At 63.3% G+C, this 17,435-nt stretch overlaps 1 protein-coding gene across 3 annotated transcripts in view; it reads right to left on the reverse strand.

The window, feature by feature from the left end:
* Positions 1-2,964: 2,964 nt before the first annotated feature.
* The window catches only part of CELSR1 (cadherin EGF LAG seven-pass G-type receptor 1), a 134,591-nt gene continuing 120,120 nt past the window's right edge, over positions 2,965-17,435 (reverse strand). For 2 of the 3 annotated variants that reach the window (XM_053199528.1, XM_053199527.1), the window contains 13 exons: positions 16,277-16,403; positions 14,020-14,220; positions 9,400-9,574; positions 8,789-8,901; positions 8,354-8,433; positions 7,609-7,735; positions 6,854-6,979; positions 6,356-6,450; positions 5,974-6,077; positions 5,571-5,720; positions 4,871-5,104; positions 4,085-4,361; positions 2,965-3,322 (listed from right to left, as the gene is read on the reverse strand). In XM_053199528.1, the coding sequence (XP_053055503.1) occupies positions 3,298-3,322; positions 4,085-4,361; positions 4,871-5,104; positions 5,571-5,720; positions 5,974-6,077; positions 6,356-6,450; positions 6,854-6,979; positions 7,609-7,735; positions 8,354-8,433; positions 8,789-8,901; positions 9,400-9,574; positions 14,020-14,220; positions 16,277-16,403 (1,834 nt within the window). In that variant the 3' untranslated portion in view covers positions 2,965-3,297. The remainder of the gene's footprint in view (positions 3,323-4,084; positions 4,362-4,870; positions 5,105-5,570; positions 5,721-5,973; positions 6,078-6,355; positions 6,451-6,853; positions 6,980-7,608; positions 7,736-8,353; positions 8,434-8,788; positions 8,902-9,399; positions 9,575-14,019; positions 14,221-16,276; positions 16,404-17,435) is intronic. The other variant, XM_027070428.2, reaches the window with a different exon arrangement.

Genomic DNA, 17,435 nt, shown 5'->3' on the forward strand with positions numbered 1-17,435 from the left:
GGTGTGGGGGCTGCAGCCTGCAGGGAGGCCAGCCTCTGGCCTGACCGCATGTCCCTGCCAGCCTGGGCCGAGGGCACGGAGTGCGCTGGGCCCTGTGGCTGGCTTCGTGTGACGCAGTGTTGGGGGGCTTTAAGACCAGGCCGCTGAGCGGGGCCGGGAGCGAGGTGCCAGCCCCTTCTCCCAGAGGCAGGACCAGAGTGGGCCCCCACACCACCTGATGAGGGAAGCGATGCCGTCCAAAGAGCTGAAACCCCACTGTCCCGCCTCCTCAGTCTGCCCTCTCCCCACCCTTAGCTCCGGGCCCATCCCCCAGGTTCCCCCCCAGCAGGAGGCTCCCGAGGCTGAAAGAGGGGAGTGGGCCTGCCCCGGGGTGTCTGGGAGCCATCCCGTGATCCAGGTAAAGGAGTGCGTCCCGAGAGGTGGGGCTTCGGCCTCGGCCAGAAGGCGGACCACCGCTGGGTGTGCGGTGGCGGGGAGGCCGGAACCGGAACCCCACCCTCGTCCTGCCTGCTCAGGGGACAGCACGGAGCCTTCCCCGGGCCCACGTGTCCCCTGATGCACTGCCCTGCTGGCTGGGCCTCTTGCCCATGAGCCCAGCTGTAAGCTGTGGCCGCTCTGGGAAGGCCCCACCGGCCCACCCTGCTCTGTGCAAGGCGACCCTCAGGGAGGAAGCGCCCTGGGCACAGGCCGCAGGGAGGCGCTGCCCGTCTCATCAGCCCGGGGCCAGATCCGCAGCCTGCCGGCCGCCGGTGGAGGAAGGTGGGGGACGGGCGCAAACCCGCCGCTGCCGCTCGGGCCACCCAGGCCTCACCTGAGGCGCAGGGCAGCCTTCCAGCTGGCAGTGCTTTCCTCCCCCTGCTGGGCTCTGCCCGCCCTCCCTGTGCCCTTGAGGCCACCGGCCCTCTGTGGAAGGCCACTTTGTGTCGCCTCAGAGATTCAGGGGCAGCTGTCGGCCAGGGGGCGCCATCGGGCCAAGCTCCTGAGCTGGGACTCTGGCCCCTCCCACTGCCCTGTCCGCGCAGCTGGGGGCCAGCAGGCTCTAGGGCTGTACCCCCCAGGTGACCTTCAGAAGACCCTGGCAGACCAGAGGGGTGGGGGCTGAGAAGCAGAACACGTGTTCCCCCCCCCCCCCCCCCCCGTGCCTCTTTCCCAAGTGGGCACCTCACTGCCAGGCCCCGTCACCCTCACCACGTGCACGGATCCTGAGGGAAAGGCCCCGGGCTGGTGCCTTTGCACACCCAAGTAGGGCCAGCTTGTCCAGAGTTCTGTCAGGAGAATGGACAGAAAGTTCTAGTACAGCTCCTCTCCCCCACCATTCCCCCGGCTTGTCCTCGGCATCCTGTCCAAGGTCCCTTCCACAGCTGCGTCAGGAAGGGGGGCAGGGCAGTGGGGAGGGGGGAGATGAGCACGGCAGAAGCACACGTTCAAAAATCTTAATTTATTGCAGACTCTTGTTGCGATTCCAGTGTTCTGAACAATAAATAGACATTTGTTAAAAAAATCTCCAGTGTCTCATCTCTTATAAAGTCTTAAGTCACAAAAATAGGTTTACAGTTTTTCCTGTCTTAATAAAACTTGACCATTGGTTTTTGGTAACAATTCTGATCAAATCAAAAACCACCTGAAAGGGCCCGAGTCGCAGAAGAGGCCGTGATGGTGTGAAGGTGGGTGTTCAGACTCGCGAATGTCAAAACGTCCTTTACGTAGGAAGCGTCTCGTCGGTGGTAAACACTTACTGATGCTATCATTTTCCGTCTTCAAAAGGCCACTCACCTGTTAAGGCACATCATTCATTCCAGCCTGTGGACCGTGGGGGCTGTTTCCCTTGGGTGTGAAGTGCGTGGCCTTAGACTGGTCTCACATACGCGGTCCCTGGTGTCGCGAGCAGCGCCCTCCTTTCCGTCAGAATACTGCGCCGTGGAAGTCACCTGATGTTAGCATATCTTATGGTTTCTCGTATTTGGAAGCAGCTGTGCTAGTAATTTATTTGGGCGCCTGATTCAAAGAACAAAGAAAACGAATGAAACGTGTCTGAGTGATTCTGGGCCCGGTTCCACAGCCCTTGGGCCGCACTGTGCCAACTGCCCACAGTGGGACGGCCCCAGCCGATCCTCGGTATGAGCTTCCAAAAAACAGCCTGGTAACCATTGACAAGTGTGGCTGCGGCTTTGTCCCTGTGCACAATTGGCCATTTGAAGCAAAATGAAGCAATTGGTCGGACTCGGGGGTGGGGCCCCAGCCCTCCCGCAGATCCTCAGAGTCTAAAAGAGCTGGAGAATTGGCAGGAAGGAACGTGGCCTCCTGGAAGACCTCACACCTCCGTCTGAATCGGGAACGTGTGAACACCGAGGTCCCACTGGGGACAGGAGCAGCGGAACAGAAGTCCCCACCTGCAGGACCACATGGCCTGGGAAGGGGGCCAGGGAGGCCTGCAGGGCCCAGAGCGGGCCCAGTGTGGGCACCGGGGGTGGGGGACGGCCGTGGGGCACCTGCAGGAGTCCCACCCTGCCTCTGTCTCAGATCCACCACCGTCGAGGCAGCTGGGAGCTGATGGCAAACGTCTCGAAAGCAAACGTGTGTGAATTCAGGCAGCTGTGTGTAATGCCCACAGTCCTTGTGTACTGGCCGAAAGCAGCAGCAGGAGCCTCTGTTTAAAGACAACCTCACTCCCGACGCACTTCCCACCTCCGATCGGCTGGGACACCAGCTGCATCGATGCGTGCCAGATTCAAGTACAACCGTACACTCTCCCTTGTGTAAAAAAAATAGCGGTCGTTCTGCAGATCTCTCAGTATCAATCTGTACAAATGCAAAGTATACACAGGCTTTCGCCTTCTCAGAGTTCCATACAAATATACAGAAGCATCTACACCTTTTCAAAGAAGCAAAGTCCTTTGCTTTAAGACGAGGGGTGTCTTTGCAAAGAGCCAGCCAGGCCAGGCAGCTCCTCTCCCTCGAGGCCAGCTCTTGCCTGGGCCCGCTCCTGGCTCGCGGGCGCACGGCTTCGGCTCTGGGTCTGGATCAAGCTGTGCCAGCCTCCGGGAGTCCACGCCTCCTTGTGCCTGTGGCCTTTGGCACTTGTCAGGGGTCAGCTGGGCCCTGAGCCCCTGGGGGCAGCCCAGAGCTTTGTGTCCAGACCGTCCGTCACACCAGCCAGGGGGCTGCTGCCACAGGGACCCCCACCGCCAGGGCCTGCTTCACTGGAAAGGCCGTGGTCCCTTGGGCTCCAAGGGTGTCTTGACGCAGCACAGGGGCCTGGACGGAGGCGCTGGGCTCATGTCCCGCTTTCCTGATGGTTCAGATTGAGGTTTCGTTGCTGCCTCTGTACGTGGGAAGAAGCCAGCAGGTGGGCCGAGGTCCCACAGGGGGCAGGAAGCAGAAATCCCCAGTCAGGGGACAGGGGATGCCCGGGGGCTCCGAGGAGGGCAAGCTCCTATGTGGACACAGCTGCGCTAGGCAGGAGAGGGGGCGGGTTGAGCTGCCCAGAAGGCCAGGCCCGTCTGAGTGTCCACACAGCCAGCCTCGCCGCGGAGCGTGGGGTGTCAAGGTTAGCAACCGAACTCTGTTTTAAGAGAGCCGTTCTAGAGGACCTGGCTCCCGGTCTTTGCTCCTCCCTTGGGAGTCTGTGGGAGGGAGCAGCTACGGGAAGAGGCCAAGATCCCAGCTCCTCGCCTCTGCAGAGGGGCGCCCCAGAGCCTTGGCGTCCTCGACCACAAAACAGGGCAGTAACGAGCTGGACGAGATCCTTACAAAGTGCTTGGTCCGGCACGGTATGAAGTTCTGGAAGTTCAGGGCTGGACAGGCCCTGGGGGCTTTGGCCACTGTGGCCCCCACAGGGCCTCAATGTCAGCAGCCAGCCCCCGCCCCCTCCACCAGGTCAGAAGTCCGCTTCCTTTGGGGCCGACTTGTCCTGACCCCCGCAGAGGCCCCTCCCCTCCCCGGTACCCCGGCGCAGCCCCTGGGCCCCTGAGCATCGCCCCTCTCTGGACTGGACACCTGTCCCGCGACAAGGGACAGAGGGAAGGCTGGCTAGGGGCTGCTCCTGCAGCCCCGCAGCCCCGCAGCCGAGGCCCAGGCTACTCACTCGGAGTCGGAGCCGGCGGCCTGGGCGCTCCCGGCCCGCACGTTCATGGCCACCCCGTTGAGGTGCTCGCGCCCCGGCTCCCGGCGTGGGCTCTTGACGGTGATGGCGCCGTCGGGGGCGCGGGCCCCGTCGCTCGAGCCCAGGGAGGACGAACGCGATGGCGCGGGGCTCTGCTCGCACTCGGCCAGCTTCTCCCGGAGCCGGGACTTCAGGCTCTTCTCGGTCAGCGGCGGCGGGTAAGTGACTTTGTTTTTCAAGATGCCTGTTGGTGCGGAGACTGAGAAGGTCACGTTCAGGCTGACGCTGCCGGATGCGGGGATTCCGGTCGGACTGGTCCCTGCGGACCCACCCGCGCACCCCTCAGCCCCTGCCCTTCTCTCCTCGGGTCTCAGCGCCAGGCGGCGGGGCCCAATGGCCGCCTCTGCGCAGCCCCCATGCCGGCCAGGACCCAGGGCCCTGCCCGAGCTCCACCTGCAGCCCGCCCCGCCCCTGCCCCGCCCCTGCCCCACCTGCACCCCGCCCCTCTACACTCTGCCCTGCCCCCACCTGCCCTCTGCCCCTCCCCACTTGCACCCAGCCCCTCCCGGGCCCCGCCCCCGCCTACACCGCCCCCCCCCCCAGCCCACTTGTCCTGGTCCTAGCCTGCATCCCGCCCCCAGGACCCCGCCCCCTCCCAGATGATACCCCTTCTGTCCGGTCCTCGTCCCTCTCCCCCCCCCCCGCCCCGCCCCCTTTGCTAGGAGAGGCTTCCTGGGGACAACGGGGCCCTCTCCACTTCTGAGGTACCTTTTCTCTGCTCAGGGGGCGGGTTGGGGGGCACTCCCGCAGGCCTCGGCGGGCCCCCGCTCTCCTGGTCTGGGGGGCACTCGCTGCAGTGGTTGCCCTGCTCATCCAGGTGCAGTTCCACGCTGACCTTGGTCTCCACCTTCAGGCGCGGCTTGTCACCAGGCTCCTCACTGTCGCTCCCAGCCAGGCTCTCGTTGGGCCAGCCGGCGGGGATGTGGTTGGCTGCAGTGTCCGCTGGGGCACAGGAGGGACCATCACCAAGCGGGGAGGGTCCCTGCTTGGCTTGCAGCTACATACACCCCCTGGAAGGTTCCCCGGTGTCCCTCCGTGGGGAGCCTGCATCCTAAGTGGCCCGGTCCTCCCGGAGCTGCAGGCCTGACAGGGGCGCGCCCTCCAGGCGCTCAGGGAGCGAAGGTCCTGACAGTGGGGGCCCAGGCTGCAATCTCCCCGTGGCACCCCAACACTCTGGAGCCTCACACCGGCACCTGCAGCACGGTGGGGGCCAGCTTGTGCAGTCCTTGCAGTGGGGGTCCCCAGAGAGAACCCCACCCCCCCCAGACTTCCCTGCCTCTGCTCTGCAGATGTTGAGGACAGGGCCCTCCCCCAGCCAGCACCCCGCCCCCCCCGCCCCCGCTGCCCTCCCAGGCTGCTGCATCCTGGGAAGCCCCGGCCCCCAGCTCGCTAAGCCCTGCTGGCTCACCTTTGGGGGTGCTGTGGACAGGGCCCCGAGCCGAATCCCACTTGTCCTCGGCCTCCACCCCGTCGTCCTCGCTGTCCGATGAGCGTGAGGAGGCGTAAGAGCTGCTTTGCTCATCTAGGGACAGCTCGCTATCCGAGTCTGAATCGTGGCCTGCAGGGTGGACGGGAGGGACAGAGGCTCAGGCCAAGGGCAGAATGGGGCCAGCTGGGCCCCGGGCACTGGGGAGAAATCGTCTCCCTGCTGACCCTCCGAATGCGACGCGGCCGCAGACTCTTCGAAGCTGCACGTCCAGTGACCGTGAGGCCCGTGGGCCAGACAAGAGCCAGCAAGAAGCTGTCACCCGTGGCCACCTGGGAGGGAGATGCCCAGGTTGATGGGGGACCGGCTTCCAGGGGACACCTACCGTGGGGCTTCTTGGTGCTCCTGGGGACAAAGGACGAATCTGGCTCCCCATGGCCACCCCGCGCTGGCCCAGAGGACACGCTGAGCTTCTGGCCCCCTTCGTCCCTAGAGAGCATAAGAGGGTGGGCTCAGCACCATCACTCAGGGGCACGACATGGCCACCCAACATCACTGAGCACTTTGGGCATGTGCCAAGATGGCCCCGTGGGGCTCTGGAAGGTTCTCTGCCATGAGAGACCCCGAGAACACACGGAGAAACTCATCAACTACAACAGCAGAGCACACTGGCCGGGGCCTTTCCAGCTGGCCTGGCAGCCTGCATTTGCCCCGAGAGTTGCCCCCCCCCCCCCCCCCCGAGCGAGGACGCCTGGCTCCAGCCTGACCTGATGGTGCTGTCCAGCGAGGCTGTGGATTCGCCCAGGGCCGTGCGGAACATGTTGGGCTCCTCGCTGTAGGTGTGGTTGCAGTTGAGGGAGCGCTGGGGGAGGGGACATGGTCACTGGCAGAGCAGAGGCCACCGGGGTACAGAGGATGGCTCTGTCCCCATGGCAAGCCCCAGTGCCAGCACCCTGACTGTGCCCATTCCCCCACGGTGGTCAGGGAATGGCTTCCTTCCCACAGCAACGGCTTCTTGTTGGGGTCCCACCCTGTCCTCTGAGACCTTGAAAAGTGGGGCTGTGACTGTGACAGACCCCATCTAGAGACCCTGTGCTCTCTCCCCAGGACATGAGGGATGGTGTCAGGCTCGGTGCCACTCTCCAAGGGAGTTCTGTGATGCCCCCTCTGAGAGGGACTCCGAGACCATGCAGCTGTGTCTAACGCTTGGTCTGGACACCCACAAGGACCCCCGGCCCCACGCAGGGTCCCTGGGGACCGCCTACCGTCAGTAGGGTGGCCCTCGTGGTGGCCGAGTCATCCGGGTGCAGCTTCTTCCCGGCGAGGACTCCCTTCAGGTGCTTCCGGACCTCCCTGTTGAGCACGCAGTGGAACAGGAGGACGAAGAGACCCTGGAGGGAGGGGCGGCCGGTCAGGGCAGGGACTGGCCCTCGGGCAAGCAGCCAGTGTCCTGTGGCCGCCATACTGCCCACCCACCTGCCTGGGAACGCACAGGGCGCCGCCCCTCCCCAGGGCTTCTGCCTGCTCCGGGGAGCAGGGCAGGGCAGCCAAGGGCCAGGAAGGCCCCCCCCATGCCAGGCCATCCGTGTCCCCAACGTGACATCCTCAGTCAGCTTACTGGGAAGCCCTCGGTGTGAACTTAAATGGCCAACACCCTCCCTGAGGACACAAGTGGGAGCTACTCTAACCTGCGGAGGGAGAATGAGCCCCCGCACTGGCTGGGCTACGGACGGTGCCCTGGTGGGGGTCCCTGAGGAACCCATGGACAGAGCTGGGCTGGCGACAACAGGTTCCTTGGGGGGCGGAACCGTGTGCGGGGCGGCCTCACCGTAACCCCTGGCACACCGCCCTGCTGTGGCCCCGTGTGTCCTGAGAGCGAGCACACGGCCTGGACGCTGGGTCAAGGATGTCCCCGGGGACGCCCTCCGGGCGTTTCAGACGGGAGGGAGCACAAGTGACCCGTGGCCTCACCAGGGCTGGCCCACGCGGAGGCCGCCCGCGCACCCTGACGGCCGCCCACCTGCAAGCAGCTGAAGACGGCGAACAGGTAGTGGAAGGTCAGCGCGTCGCTGTTCACGGCCAGCAGCCCCAGCAGCCAGGTGGCGCTGGTGAGCAGCAGCAGGAGGAAGGCGGTGCGCAGCAGGGAGCTGCGGGGGGAGGGGCGGGAGTGACTCTCGGCCCCGCCCTCCCCTCCACAGGGGTGCGCCCTTTGGTCCACCCCTCCCTCCCTTCCTTCCCAAAACCATTTTAAAGCACCCACCACCTCTCCACTCCTGCGGGGCGCAACATCACCGTCGTCACCGACCCAGAAAGTTCCAGAGCACCCCCCACCGCGCCCTGCCTGACCCCACTCTGCTGCGTCCTGCCCTGCACCTCGGCACCTCCCCCCACCCGCTGTCATCGTCCCTCCCCTTTCCATCCCCATCTGTTAACATGACCCGGGTGAGGGGGACAGAGCCCAAGCCTCATCGCTTGCCCCTCCTCCCTGAGCCCTCAGCGTCTCGACCACCAAACGCCTCGGGTCCTCCGCCCCAACATCTCCGGGATCCCCGCGCCCCTCTCCCCGGGCCCCCTCCCTCTCCTCCACAATGCGCCCCAGCGCCCCTGGCCTCTCCCCACTTTGCCCTGCCCACCCACCCACGAGGCCACCCCAGTGGCCAAGCTGGGGAGTGGCCGAGGGCCTGGCCGCTGGGTGACGGGTGCTTTCTGGGGGCTCTGCTGGGTGTGCTGACCTGCCCCAGGGGTCAGTGTGGGCGCCCACTTACATGACTCCTTTCCTTTCATAATAATGGTGCTTTCTCTGGCAGGCCACCTTTGCAGACAGGACAAAAATGACTGTGTTGACCTAAAAAAAAGTTCCAAAAACACCAAAGTCAGGCGGCCAGCTCGTGGGTATCACTTCAACAGATCTCCAAAGACCAAACGCTTTGGAGGGTCTGTGCCTGCATCTCGAGGAGAGGCTGGAATGGGCGGCCTCACCGTGGACCTGGACGTGGAAGGAAACCCGGAATCCACAGACGGATGTGGAAGGAAACCCGGAATCCACAGGCCTAAGGGCAAGGCCTCGTCACCGTGAGATCAGGCCTTCCCGCCCAATAGGCCACTCTGAGGAGCCGCTGGCCCCCAAAACCGCCTCCAGCCCGTGCACCCCACTTCCCATGTCCCGAGAATCGTGGGCTCTGCGGAACTCCCAGACTCACAATTATAACCGTTCCGATGGGCCCGGCAAAGCTCCAGATGAGGGTGTCTCGAAGGGACAGCCAGCAGAAGTCGGGGTTTCCATAGCCCTGGGGGTCCAGGCCCACGGCGAGTCCTGGACAGCAGGGGAGGGGGTGAGGGCCACGCGCGGGAGAGGCCCCTCCCGGGGGGCGAGTGGTCACGGGACGGGCATTCCCAGCCAGCCCTGCACACACACTCCACGTACATGCTACATAGAGACCACACATCCACACCCAGCCATGCACACAGCAGGCGGACGTGGAGTTTTTGTGTGTCGGCGGCCACAGACGGAAGCCCGAACGGACCCGCCTCAGCTCCCAGGGAGCCCACACCTGACGGGAGATGCACCCCCGCAGCGGGCACCGAAGGCTCACAATCGTGTGTGCAGACCCAAGGGCAGAGGCTCCTCCACTGGGGGCCAGTCGAGCTGGGTACCAAAGGCAGAGGAGGCCAGAGGGCTCGTCCGCCTGGGCCCGGGGGCACGGGCTCACCTGACACGGGCACCTGTGTCCGCAGCGCCACGCGGATTCCCCAAACGGTGGCGGGTGCCCTGTCCAGGCCACCCCAGCTGGGCCGCTGCTCGAGTCCTCACCTGTGATGATGGCCGGGATGCCCCAGCCCACGACGTAGTAGAACCTCATGGGCCCGGCGTCGATGTTGCGCACCTCGGTCAGCATGTGGTACACGTGCAGGCTCTCCACAAAGGTCCAGGCGAAGGTACTCATGTAAACGTAGTGCAGGACGATGGCGATCACCGTGCACAGGAACTGTGCGGAAGGGAGTGCGGCTCAGTGCCAGCCCCGCGGGAGCCCGCGCCTGCCGCGCCTGGGGCCGAGGGCCAAAGGGGCACAGGGCGGGGAGGCTAGTGACCAAATCACACCACTTTGCAAACGTGAGGGTATGGAGGTCTGAGAAGGGAAGCCGAGTGAGTTGGTTTTTCTTTTTGGTTCACCAGGAATGGCTGGGCACAGTCACAGCGCCTCAGGCTCCCACCGTGGAACAGAGGACAGGAAGTGAGGCTGCTGAGGGCCTCAGGGGACCCACTCCTCAACCCAGATCGTTGCCTGGAGCGATCCAGCCAGGGGGCGAACGGTAGGCAGAGCCTCTAGGGTTTCCATTTGAAGCTGGAAACTTGCATGTTCGTGACACTGGCTTTAAAGTTCAAGAAGCACAGAGGCAGCGGTTCAGGCTGTGATGCTGGCCGTCACCCACCACCCTGGACCCTTGTGTGGGTCTCCAGGGTCCAGCAGGTGTGGTCAGAGGGAGGGGGAGGCCCCACGCTTCGTGACCTCACTGTCAGATAAGTTCATCCTGCCTGCACTGAGTTCACGGAGCCATATACTTCCTGCCTCCCAAAAAGAACAGAGACGAGAGTATTTGCTCTGTTTCAGTCCTCAGCTGGGCAGGGCTACCCCCCCCCCCCACCAGTGGGAGGAGAAAACCAACTTCCACAGGGCAGCCGAGGGTCAGCATCCCGGCCTCTCCAGGCCTTGGTGAGCCAGCCCCGTGTCCCTTCAAATGGGAAGAAAGCAGTATCGGGGAGGGGCTGGGGACACTGGTCACAGGGAGTCAAGTCTCTGAGGCCACCAGTGAAAGTGCAGTGCGAGGTGCTCTAGGAGGGACCTCGAACAGCCCTGTGCCTAGGTCCAGAGCAGCCTCACAGGGAGGGGCTGAACTGGCCAGGGGTCCCGAGGCCGGCTGGCTGCGAGATGTGGGCAGGTGCCCCGCCAGGTCCTAAGAAGCTGGTCAGGCGCTACAGAGAGGGTAACTGTGAAAGGGGCGAGAAGAGAAAGCCCCAGGCTCCGCCCTCTTGGCCCCCCCCCCACCCAGCCCTTGCCCCTCTTGGCCCCACCCACACCCAGGCCCTGCTCTTCCTGACCCCACCCACACCCAGGCCTGGCCCTCCTGGCCCCACCCACACCCAGGCCCTGCTCTTCCTGACCCCACCCACACCCAGGCCTGGCCCTCCTGGCCCCACCCACACCCAGGACCCCACCCCTCTTGGCCGCATCCCACTCCTTGCTTCACCCACATCCAGGCCCCACCCACCCTCTTGGTCCCACCCCCCGCGGCCCCACCCACACCCAGGCCCCATCCACTGCCGCCCTTCTTGGCCCCACCCACACCCAGCCCCCGCCCCCCACGACCACCCCACTCCTGGCCCCACCCACACCCCCCGCCCCTCCCAGCCACACCCACATCCAGGTCCCCGGGGCCCTCCTTTCCGCCCCTCTTGGGCCCACCCACTCTTGGCCCCACCCACACCCAGCAGTGCCCCTCCTGGCCCGACTCCAGGCTACAGGGCTACGACTACCCCTCCCCCAGGCCACAGTCCGCCCCATTCCCGAGAGACATTCTGTCCAATCCTGGCTGCTGCCCCATCAGCACAAGCTCCCAGGTTCCCAGGGGTTCCCAGGGAGACCCCACCCCCACCCCACCCAACAGACACAGGAGTAGGAGACACAGGGCCACCACCCTGACCCACACTGAAGGCTGCTCGGCTCAGGTGCCAGCTCGATGTTCCCCGTGGGGAGCTCACCAGAGCACGAACCGGCTGGGCACATAAGTGACGCCCGTTGCCACGTCAACCTCCACAGACCAGGTTCTTCTGAACCCCGGAGAGGTGGGAGGAAACGATTTTAGCATTTACATTCGTCAAACACAGGACAAAGAAGGAAACGCAGCATCTTAGATTATGAGTGGACATCCTGCCCTTTGCCTGACTCAAGAGTCAGGAGACGGGAGAGTCTGCCCTTAGCGATGGGCAGGGCCGTCGGGATGCCAAGGGTGAGCCCGGGGCAGGGGAACCCCACACCAAACAGCCCCAGCGTGCCCCATACGCAGAGCACAGTTGGCTCAGAAAAGGAAGGACAATGAGGTGGGCTGGCGTGTTGCCTTAAATAATGGGAGAAGTAAACCCACAGAAACCACCCTTTGAAAAAAAAATTGTTAGAAATACATTTCACAATTTAATGGGGCTCTAAGACACGCACAGACTTCTGCACTAAACGTACTACCTTCTGCAGAAACAGAACACAGACAAAATGCTAATGCACAATAAATCATTTTAACCTGCCAGTGATCCGGGAGATGAAACACCTCGCCCAGAGATGGGCCTGCGAGTCTGCAGAAACCCCATGAAACCCAGGCGCCGAGCCAGGCCCCTAGTTATGTGCGGCCGGCACTCCTGCCCTCCCGGCTCCCCAGTGCGCCGCTGGCTGAAAGCTCATTCCAGGCAGGGGGATGGGTCAGTGCTCGAAATCAGCGAAATAAGCGGGCGGCCTCCCTGCGTTTCACATGTGCTACTTAGCTGCAAGGTGCGGCTCGGCCGCGGCTGAGACCACTCAAGGGCACGCTTGAAGGGCTTGAAATGAGTCATGTGGCTTCCCACCCAGAGCCTTCACCTGTCTGATGCGCCGATAAGGACCTGCGCTGGGGCAGAGGCGCACCTGCCCGGCCGGATGCCCAGAAACCCCTGCCCGGCACCACCCTGGGGGAGGGCCCCCCCTCCCGCCAGTCCAAGGGGCACCCTGGAGGGCAGGCTGGCAAATGCTTGCGGTCTGTCCTCGGCCGAGCCCGCTGCTACATGAGTCACCGCCGCGAAGTCCCTGAGGCCTTCAAGGCTGTCTGCCTGTGACACCCTGCCTCGACCTCCCCCCTTCCTCCTGAGGAGGTCGGGCCGCCTGAGGGGGTCTCAACAAGGAGGAGGAGGAGCCCAGGCATGCAAGTGGGCTAGAACATTCTGACCAGTGGGCTAGAACATTCTATGTCTTTTTATACACGCCTTCTTCCTCCCCTAGGGCTGGCCCATTCGCATACATTTCTTTGTCACGGGCGGGGACGCCTCCCCACGCACCTCTCCACACTCTCCCCAGCCCCCAGCGGCGTGGCCAGCCACCGAGTGTCCCTCTCATTTGGTGGCATCCTCCCCTCCTTGTCCCCCTTCTGGAGACCTAAGGCACCTTCCCTCTGGTCTCTCTGTGCACTTGGCCCCGACGCCCGCCGTCCACCCCGTGCCTGCTGTCCTGGTGCTAGGCCTCCATCCTGTGGACGCAGGACAAACAACCCCACCCTGGCTGTGACTCTGCCCTCCGGTCACCTTCCTGCCATGCAGCCCCGGTCACGGCTCTCCACAGCACAATGCCTGGCGTGGCCCCTAGGGCTCCGGTCGACACCCAACCCGTCCCCACTCATCCTGGACCCCTCCCACCGTCATGGTCAGCCCTTCCCTAACCGGGCCCACCATGGCACCATTTGGGCACGTGAAACTCATGAGCCGCGATTTGCGTCCATGTCGGGAAGGTGGGCTCCACAGGCAGGGATGGGAGGGCCTGTGGGATCCGGGTCTCTGGTGGGTGTGACAGAGTGACAATCGCTAGGTCCCTGCTGCAAGGGGAATGAAGAAGCGGCCCCCATGTCACCAACAATCGGTGGCGGTGCCCTCGGAAGGGCCCAGTGAGAGAGAGTGAGGGCTCACGGCTCGCCCTGGCAGAGATCGGGGTCAGGCGAGAATAACCGGTGCGCTTCCCGCCCTCGCTGCATCTGCACGTGTGGTGCTCAGCTGGCCGCGCGTCTCCCCAGGGCTATCAGGGTCCCCACTTTGTGACGGACACACAAGGGAACACGCACAGGGCGTGCCGTGTGCCTCCGACCGTCCCTCAAGCTCTCGGGTCCTGGCTCCTCACCTGTGAGAAGGGATGCCCCCAACTCCCGGGGCCCCGGGGGGATCCAGTAAGCCCAGGCGTGTGTGTAGAGCCTGGGCACACAGCCTACACCTCCACCCGTGCCCCCCGTGGGCATGCTGTGCTGTGACCCTGGCGTTCTACAAGTCCCCTTTGTAGAAACGGGAAATGCTTTGCCCCCAGCCAGGCGCTGCCTAAGCCACAAACCCCCAAGAATCCCTGTGCTTCTCCCTACTACCTGTCCCGTCGGCTGATCCCCACCCCAGCCCCCGGGGACCCTGCCGAGGCCGGCAGCCCGTCCCTCCCTCCACCCCGACATGTCGGGGGCTAAGCTCTCTCGCATCCTACAGAAGGCCCACCAGCCCTGGGCCCCCGCTAGCCTCAGCTCACCTCCCACTCTCCCTCCTCCCTCCAGGCCAACCCACTCAGCGTCTGCGCTGCGGCCACTTCCCCTCGCTCCTTCGCGAGTTACGTGCCCCGGCCTCGGAGAAGGGTGGGACCCGCAAGGAGAGGGGGCAGAGGGGCCTCACCGGGTTTCCGGTCTGGGTGATCCCGATCACGAAGACCAGCTGGGAGAAGAACAAGGCCCCGATGAGGTTCCTGTGAATGCCGTGCAGGTTGGAGCGCAGAGTCCGCACCAGCGTGAGGAGGACGAAGGCCACCAGCAGGGCGGTCAGGGACAAGGACACGGCAGCGTAGGTGACGATCTTCAGGGGCAGGACCTCCCCGTGCTGCGGGCAGGTGGGGCGAGGCAGGAGAACGTAAGGGCCTCGCTCTGATGGAGGTTGTGGACAGTAAAGGCTCATTAACGTAGCAACTATCACAGACAGGAACCAACGCGGCCGTGACGTGGTTCCCAGGCTGGCGAAGAACTGAGGACAAAAGCCAAATGAATCGCTGGGGGGTGGGGGGCAAAAGGGGACCGGGGGGTGGGGGCACAGCTCGGTGAACGGACGGTCCACTTAAACGTGGCTAAGGGAGTGCACCTGTGTTGTGTGTGTTTTGCCATCATAAGAACCACGAGCGCAGATGAAAACAGAAACCCTCGCACGTAAATCCGACTCTCCAGGAGGTGCGGAGCCCGCCTGCCCCAAATTCTGAGCCGAGAGGGACTTCTTCCAGACAGACCCTCACTTTACGCAGCAGGCAGATGTGCCCCAGCGGCACGGACTGCAACTGTCTCCTGTGCTTCTGCAAAACGGGCCGTTTGTCCACGGCCCGGTGCCCGGGCGGAGTCTTGGCACTTGGGAAACGACCAGCTTGGGCTCTCCAGTAACTTCCGGAAAGCGTTCTGAACTCACGACTCGAACAGAATTGCGAGCCGGGCCACCCAGGGTAAGGCTGGGAGCCGGGACAGGGTTGGGACCGGGGCGCTGAGGGCTCAGGGCTCTCTCCTTCTGCGGCCCGTGCAGGTGCGGCACTGGGGAGGCCCGGAGGCTGTGCCCGGCTGTCGAGAGGGCTCTGGCCCTGAGGCACCGGGGCAGGGAGCGGGGAGTCCTATTCCCGTTTGACTTCATGTCCCCGAACTTCGGCTTTCCCCACCTATTAGTCTGCTCCCGGCAGTGCCCAGCTTCCTGGCTCGGGGAGGTCCCCCCCATCCCGCCCCTAGGTGAACAAGGGCCACTAATAACACACCCCCTCCAGGTCAGAACCCAGGGCTCCCTGCTCCTAAGTGCCACCTGCTCAGAGCAGCTCCACGGTCAGGGGAAGGCTTGGGGGCACACCCTCCCCTCTCGTCACCCTGGCCGCCATCAGCAGCAACTCACGGCTGTTACCCTCCCAACGGTGGGACACAAATTTGGTCCCCTGCACACCAGAGGGCCCTTGGGAGGGACAACGGCCTGGCCTCCCAGGACACATCCCAGGTCTGAAACAAAGGTGACAGGTGAGGCCTCCCTTCTGGCTCTGAGACACCAACGTCTACACACGTCCGGGCCCAGGCTGACCTCGCTGCCATGCCTGCTGGGGGGCCCGCTGCTCTATTCACCCCATCCACCCTCAGGCTGGCAGAGGCCGGCTTGCATTCCCAGGCCGTGGAAAATGCGAGGAGGTTAAACAGCAGCCGGCCTCCGTGGCTCCTGACAGAGCCCCCTCCTTTGAGTCTCCGGGGCCAGCACGCGTGTCTCGTGCTAACGGGAGACACTCGCTTTGTTCCGGCCAGCCGGCTCTTTCCTCCCTTAAAATTTAAAGCGGGGTAGAAACAGGGGCGCCTGGGTGGCTCAGGCGGTTAAGTGTCTGACTTCAGTTCAGGCCACGATCTCACGGTTCGCGGGTTCGAGCCCCTCGTCGGGCTCTGTGCTGACGGCTCGGAGCCTGGAGCCTGCTTCGGATTCTGTGCCCCCTCTCTCTGCCCCTCTCCCCTGCTCACATGTGCGCTCTCTCCCTCCCCACCTTCTCTCTCTCAGAAATAAACATTAAAAATAAATAAAGTAAAATAAAGTGGGGTAGAAAAACATGGAGAATCCTGCTTTGAAGTAAGGGTATATTCTAGGGCCTTCTTCAGTCTGAGGCTCAGGGTCTCCCACCGTGGGTTTTAATTTACAGCCGGGCTCTTTGAAAACTCTTTCCAAGGAGTTTTGTTCTGGAAATCCTGGCAGACTCTGGCCAGCCCCCCCCCCCCCCCCCAAACACAGGTTTTAACCATGGACTGGGTTTGTTGGAGATGCCCGGGAGGGAAGATAGGACTCGTTGAGGGGGCAGGTCTGGGGGGAGGCTAGCTGTGCAAAGGGATTCATCCCTGGACACCCTCGCCAGGTGGGCAGGGCTGCCCGTGGGGGCCGCGCCCACCTCTCGTCTGGAGACATCCATGAGCACGGCAAAGCTGGTGGTGTGACTGCACTGGCAGACGACGTGGGTCCGGTTCCGGGACAGAAGCTCGCAGCCCTTGGCCGACCACCCTCCGGTCCCGCCGATGCTGCAGAGGAAAGGCAGGCGTGAGACGGCTGCTTCCTCCAGGGGGTCTCCGAGGCCCAGCTGCCCCCGTGCATCCTCACGTCGCCCGAGACAGAAGCCACGGTCACCCTCTAGGAGGACAGCAGCCCTTGGGACCGCGTGGACACTCTCCCTTCCCTCTCGTGGCGGGGGAGTGCCTCTACCCTCTGAAGTTCGTGGTTTATGCATCATCTCGCAGTAAAACTTAAATGGGGATGTCTGAGGTCACCGGACGCCCCTTTTGTCAGAAATAATAGTGGTTACAATGGCCGCTTTGTACTTCTGTCTTCTTTTGAGTCTAGGTGGTTTACGAAATAGTGTCTCACGTTCATTTTATGCTCTCATCTGCAGATTGCACAACGTCTTACGGCAGCGCCCGGAAGCAGGGGCCGATTATTACCCCCGTTTTACTGATGGGAAACCCCAGATGACTACAGGCTGCTACAGGCGTGTCTCAGGCTCAGAGAGCGCCCTGCCCTCCCTGACTCTGGGAAAATCAAGTAAGTTCTCTGATCCTTAGTTTACTCCCCTGTGAAATGGGATGTGAAGGCTAATACCAGTTTGTCAAGAGCGCTAACATCTGGGGGTGATAGGTACCACAGAAAGCAGCCAGAGTGTAATTAGAGCTACAGCTAATTGCTGGGATTCAATCGGGCGACCATGAGAGACTGCTGTGCCTAACACATGCCAAACAGACCTTCACGCTTCCCTCGCGGTGAAAGCGGGTCCTTCTTTCTCTCTTTTGTGAGCCAAGCGTCTATTATACTCCAGACACGATACTGGCTGCTCATTAACCAGAATTTGGGAAATCAAGGAGACACGAGGTCTCTGTGCAGCCGAGCCCGTGGCCCAGGGGGAGCCCCTTGCAGGGCTCTCCCTGGGGACCAGCTCCCAGCACAGGGCGGCTGGAGCCCTGCCTGGCGGACACCTTCTCCATCCACGTGAACCATGACGTTAGGGAATGTCCGTGAGGCGCAGAAACAAACCCCCAGATGCACAAAATTCCATCCTCGTT

The sequence above is a fragment of the Acinonyx jubatus genome, chromosome B4 (assembly GCF_027475565.1).
Source record: "Acinonyx jubatus isolate Ajub_Pintada_27869175 chromosome B4, VMU_Ajub_asm_v1.0, whole genome shotgun sequence".
NCBI classification, from domain to species: domain Eukaryota; kingdom Metazoa; phylum Chordata; class Mammalia; order Carnivora; family Felidae; genus Acinonyx; species Acinonyx jubatus.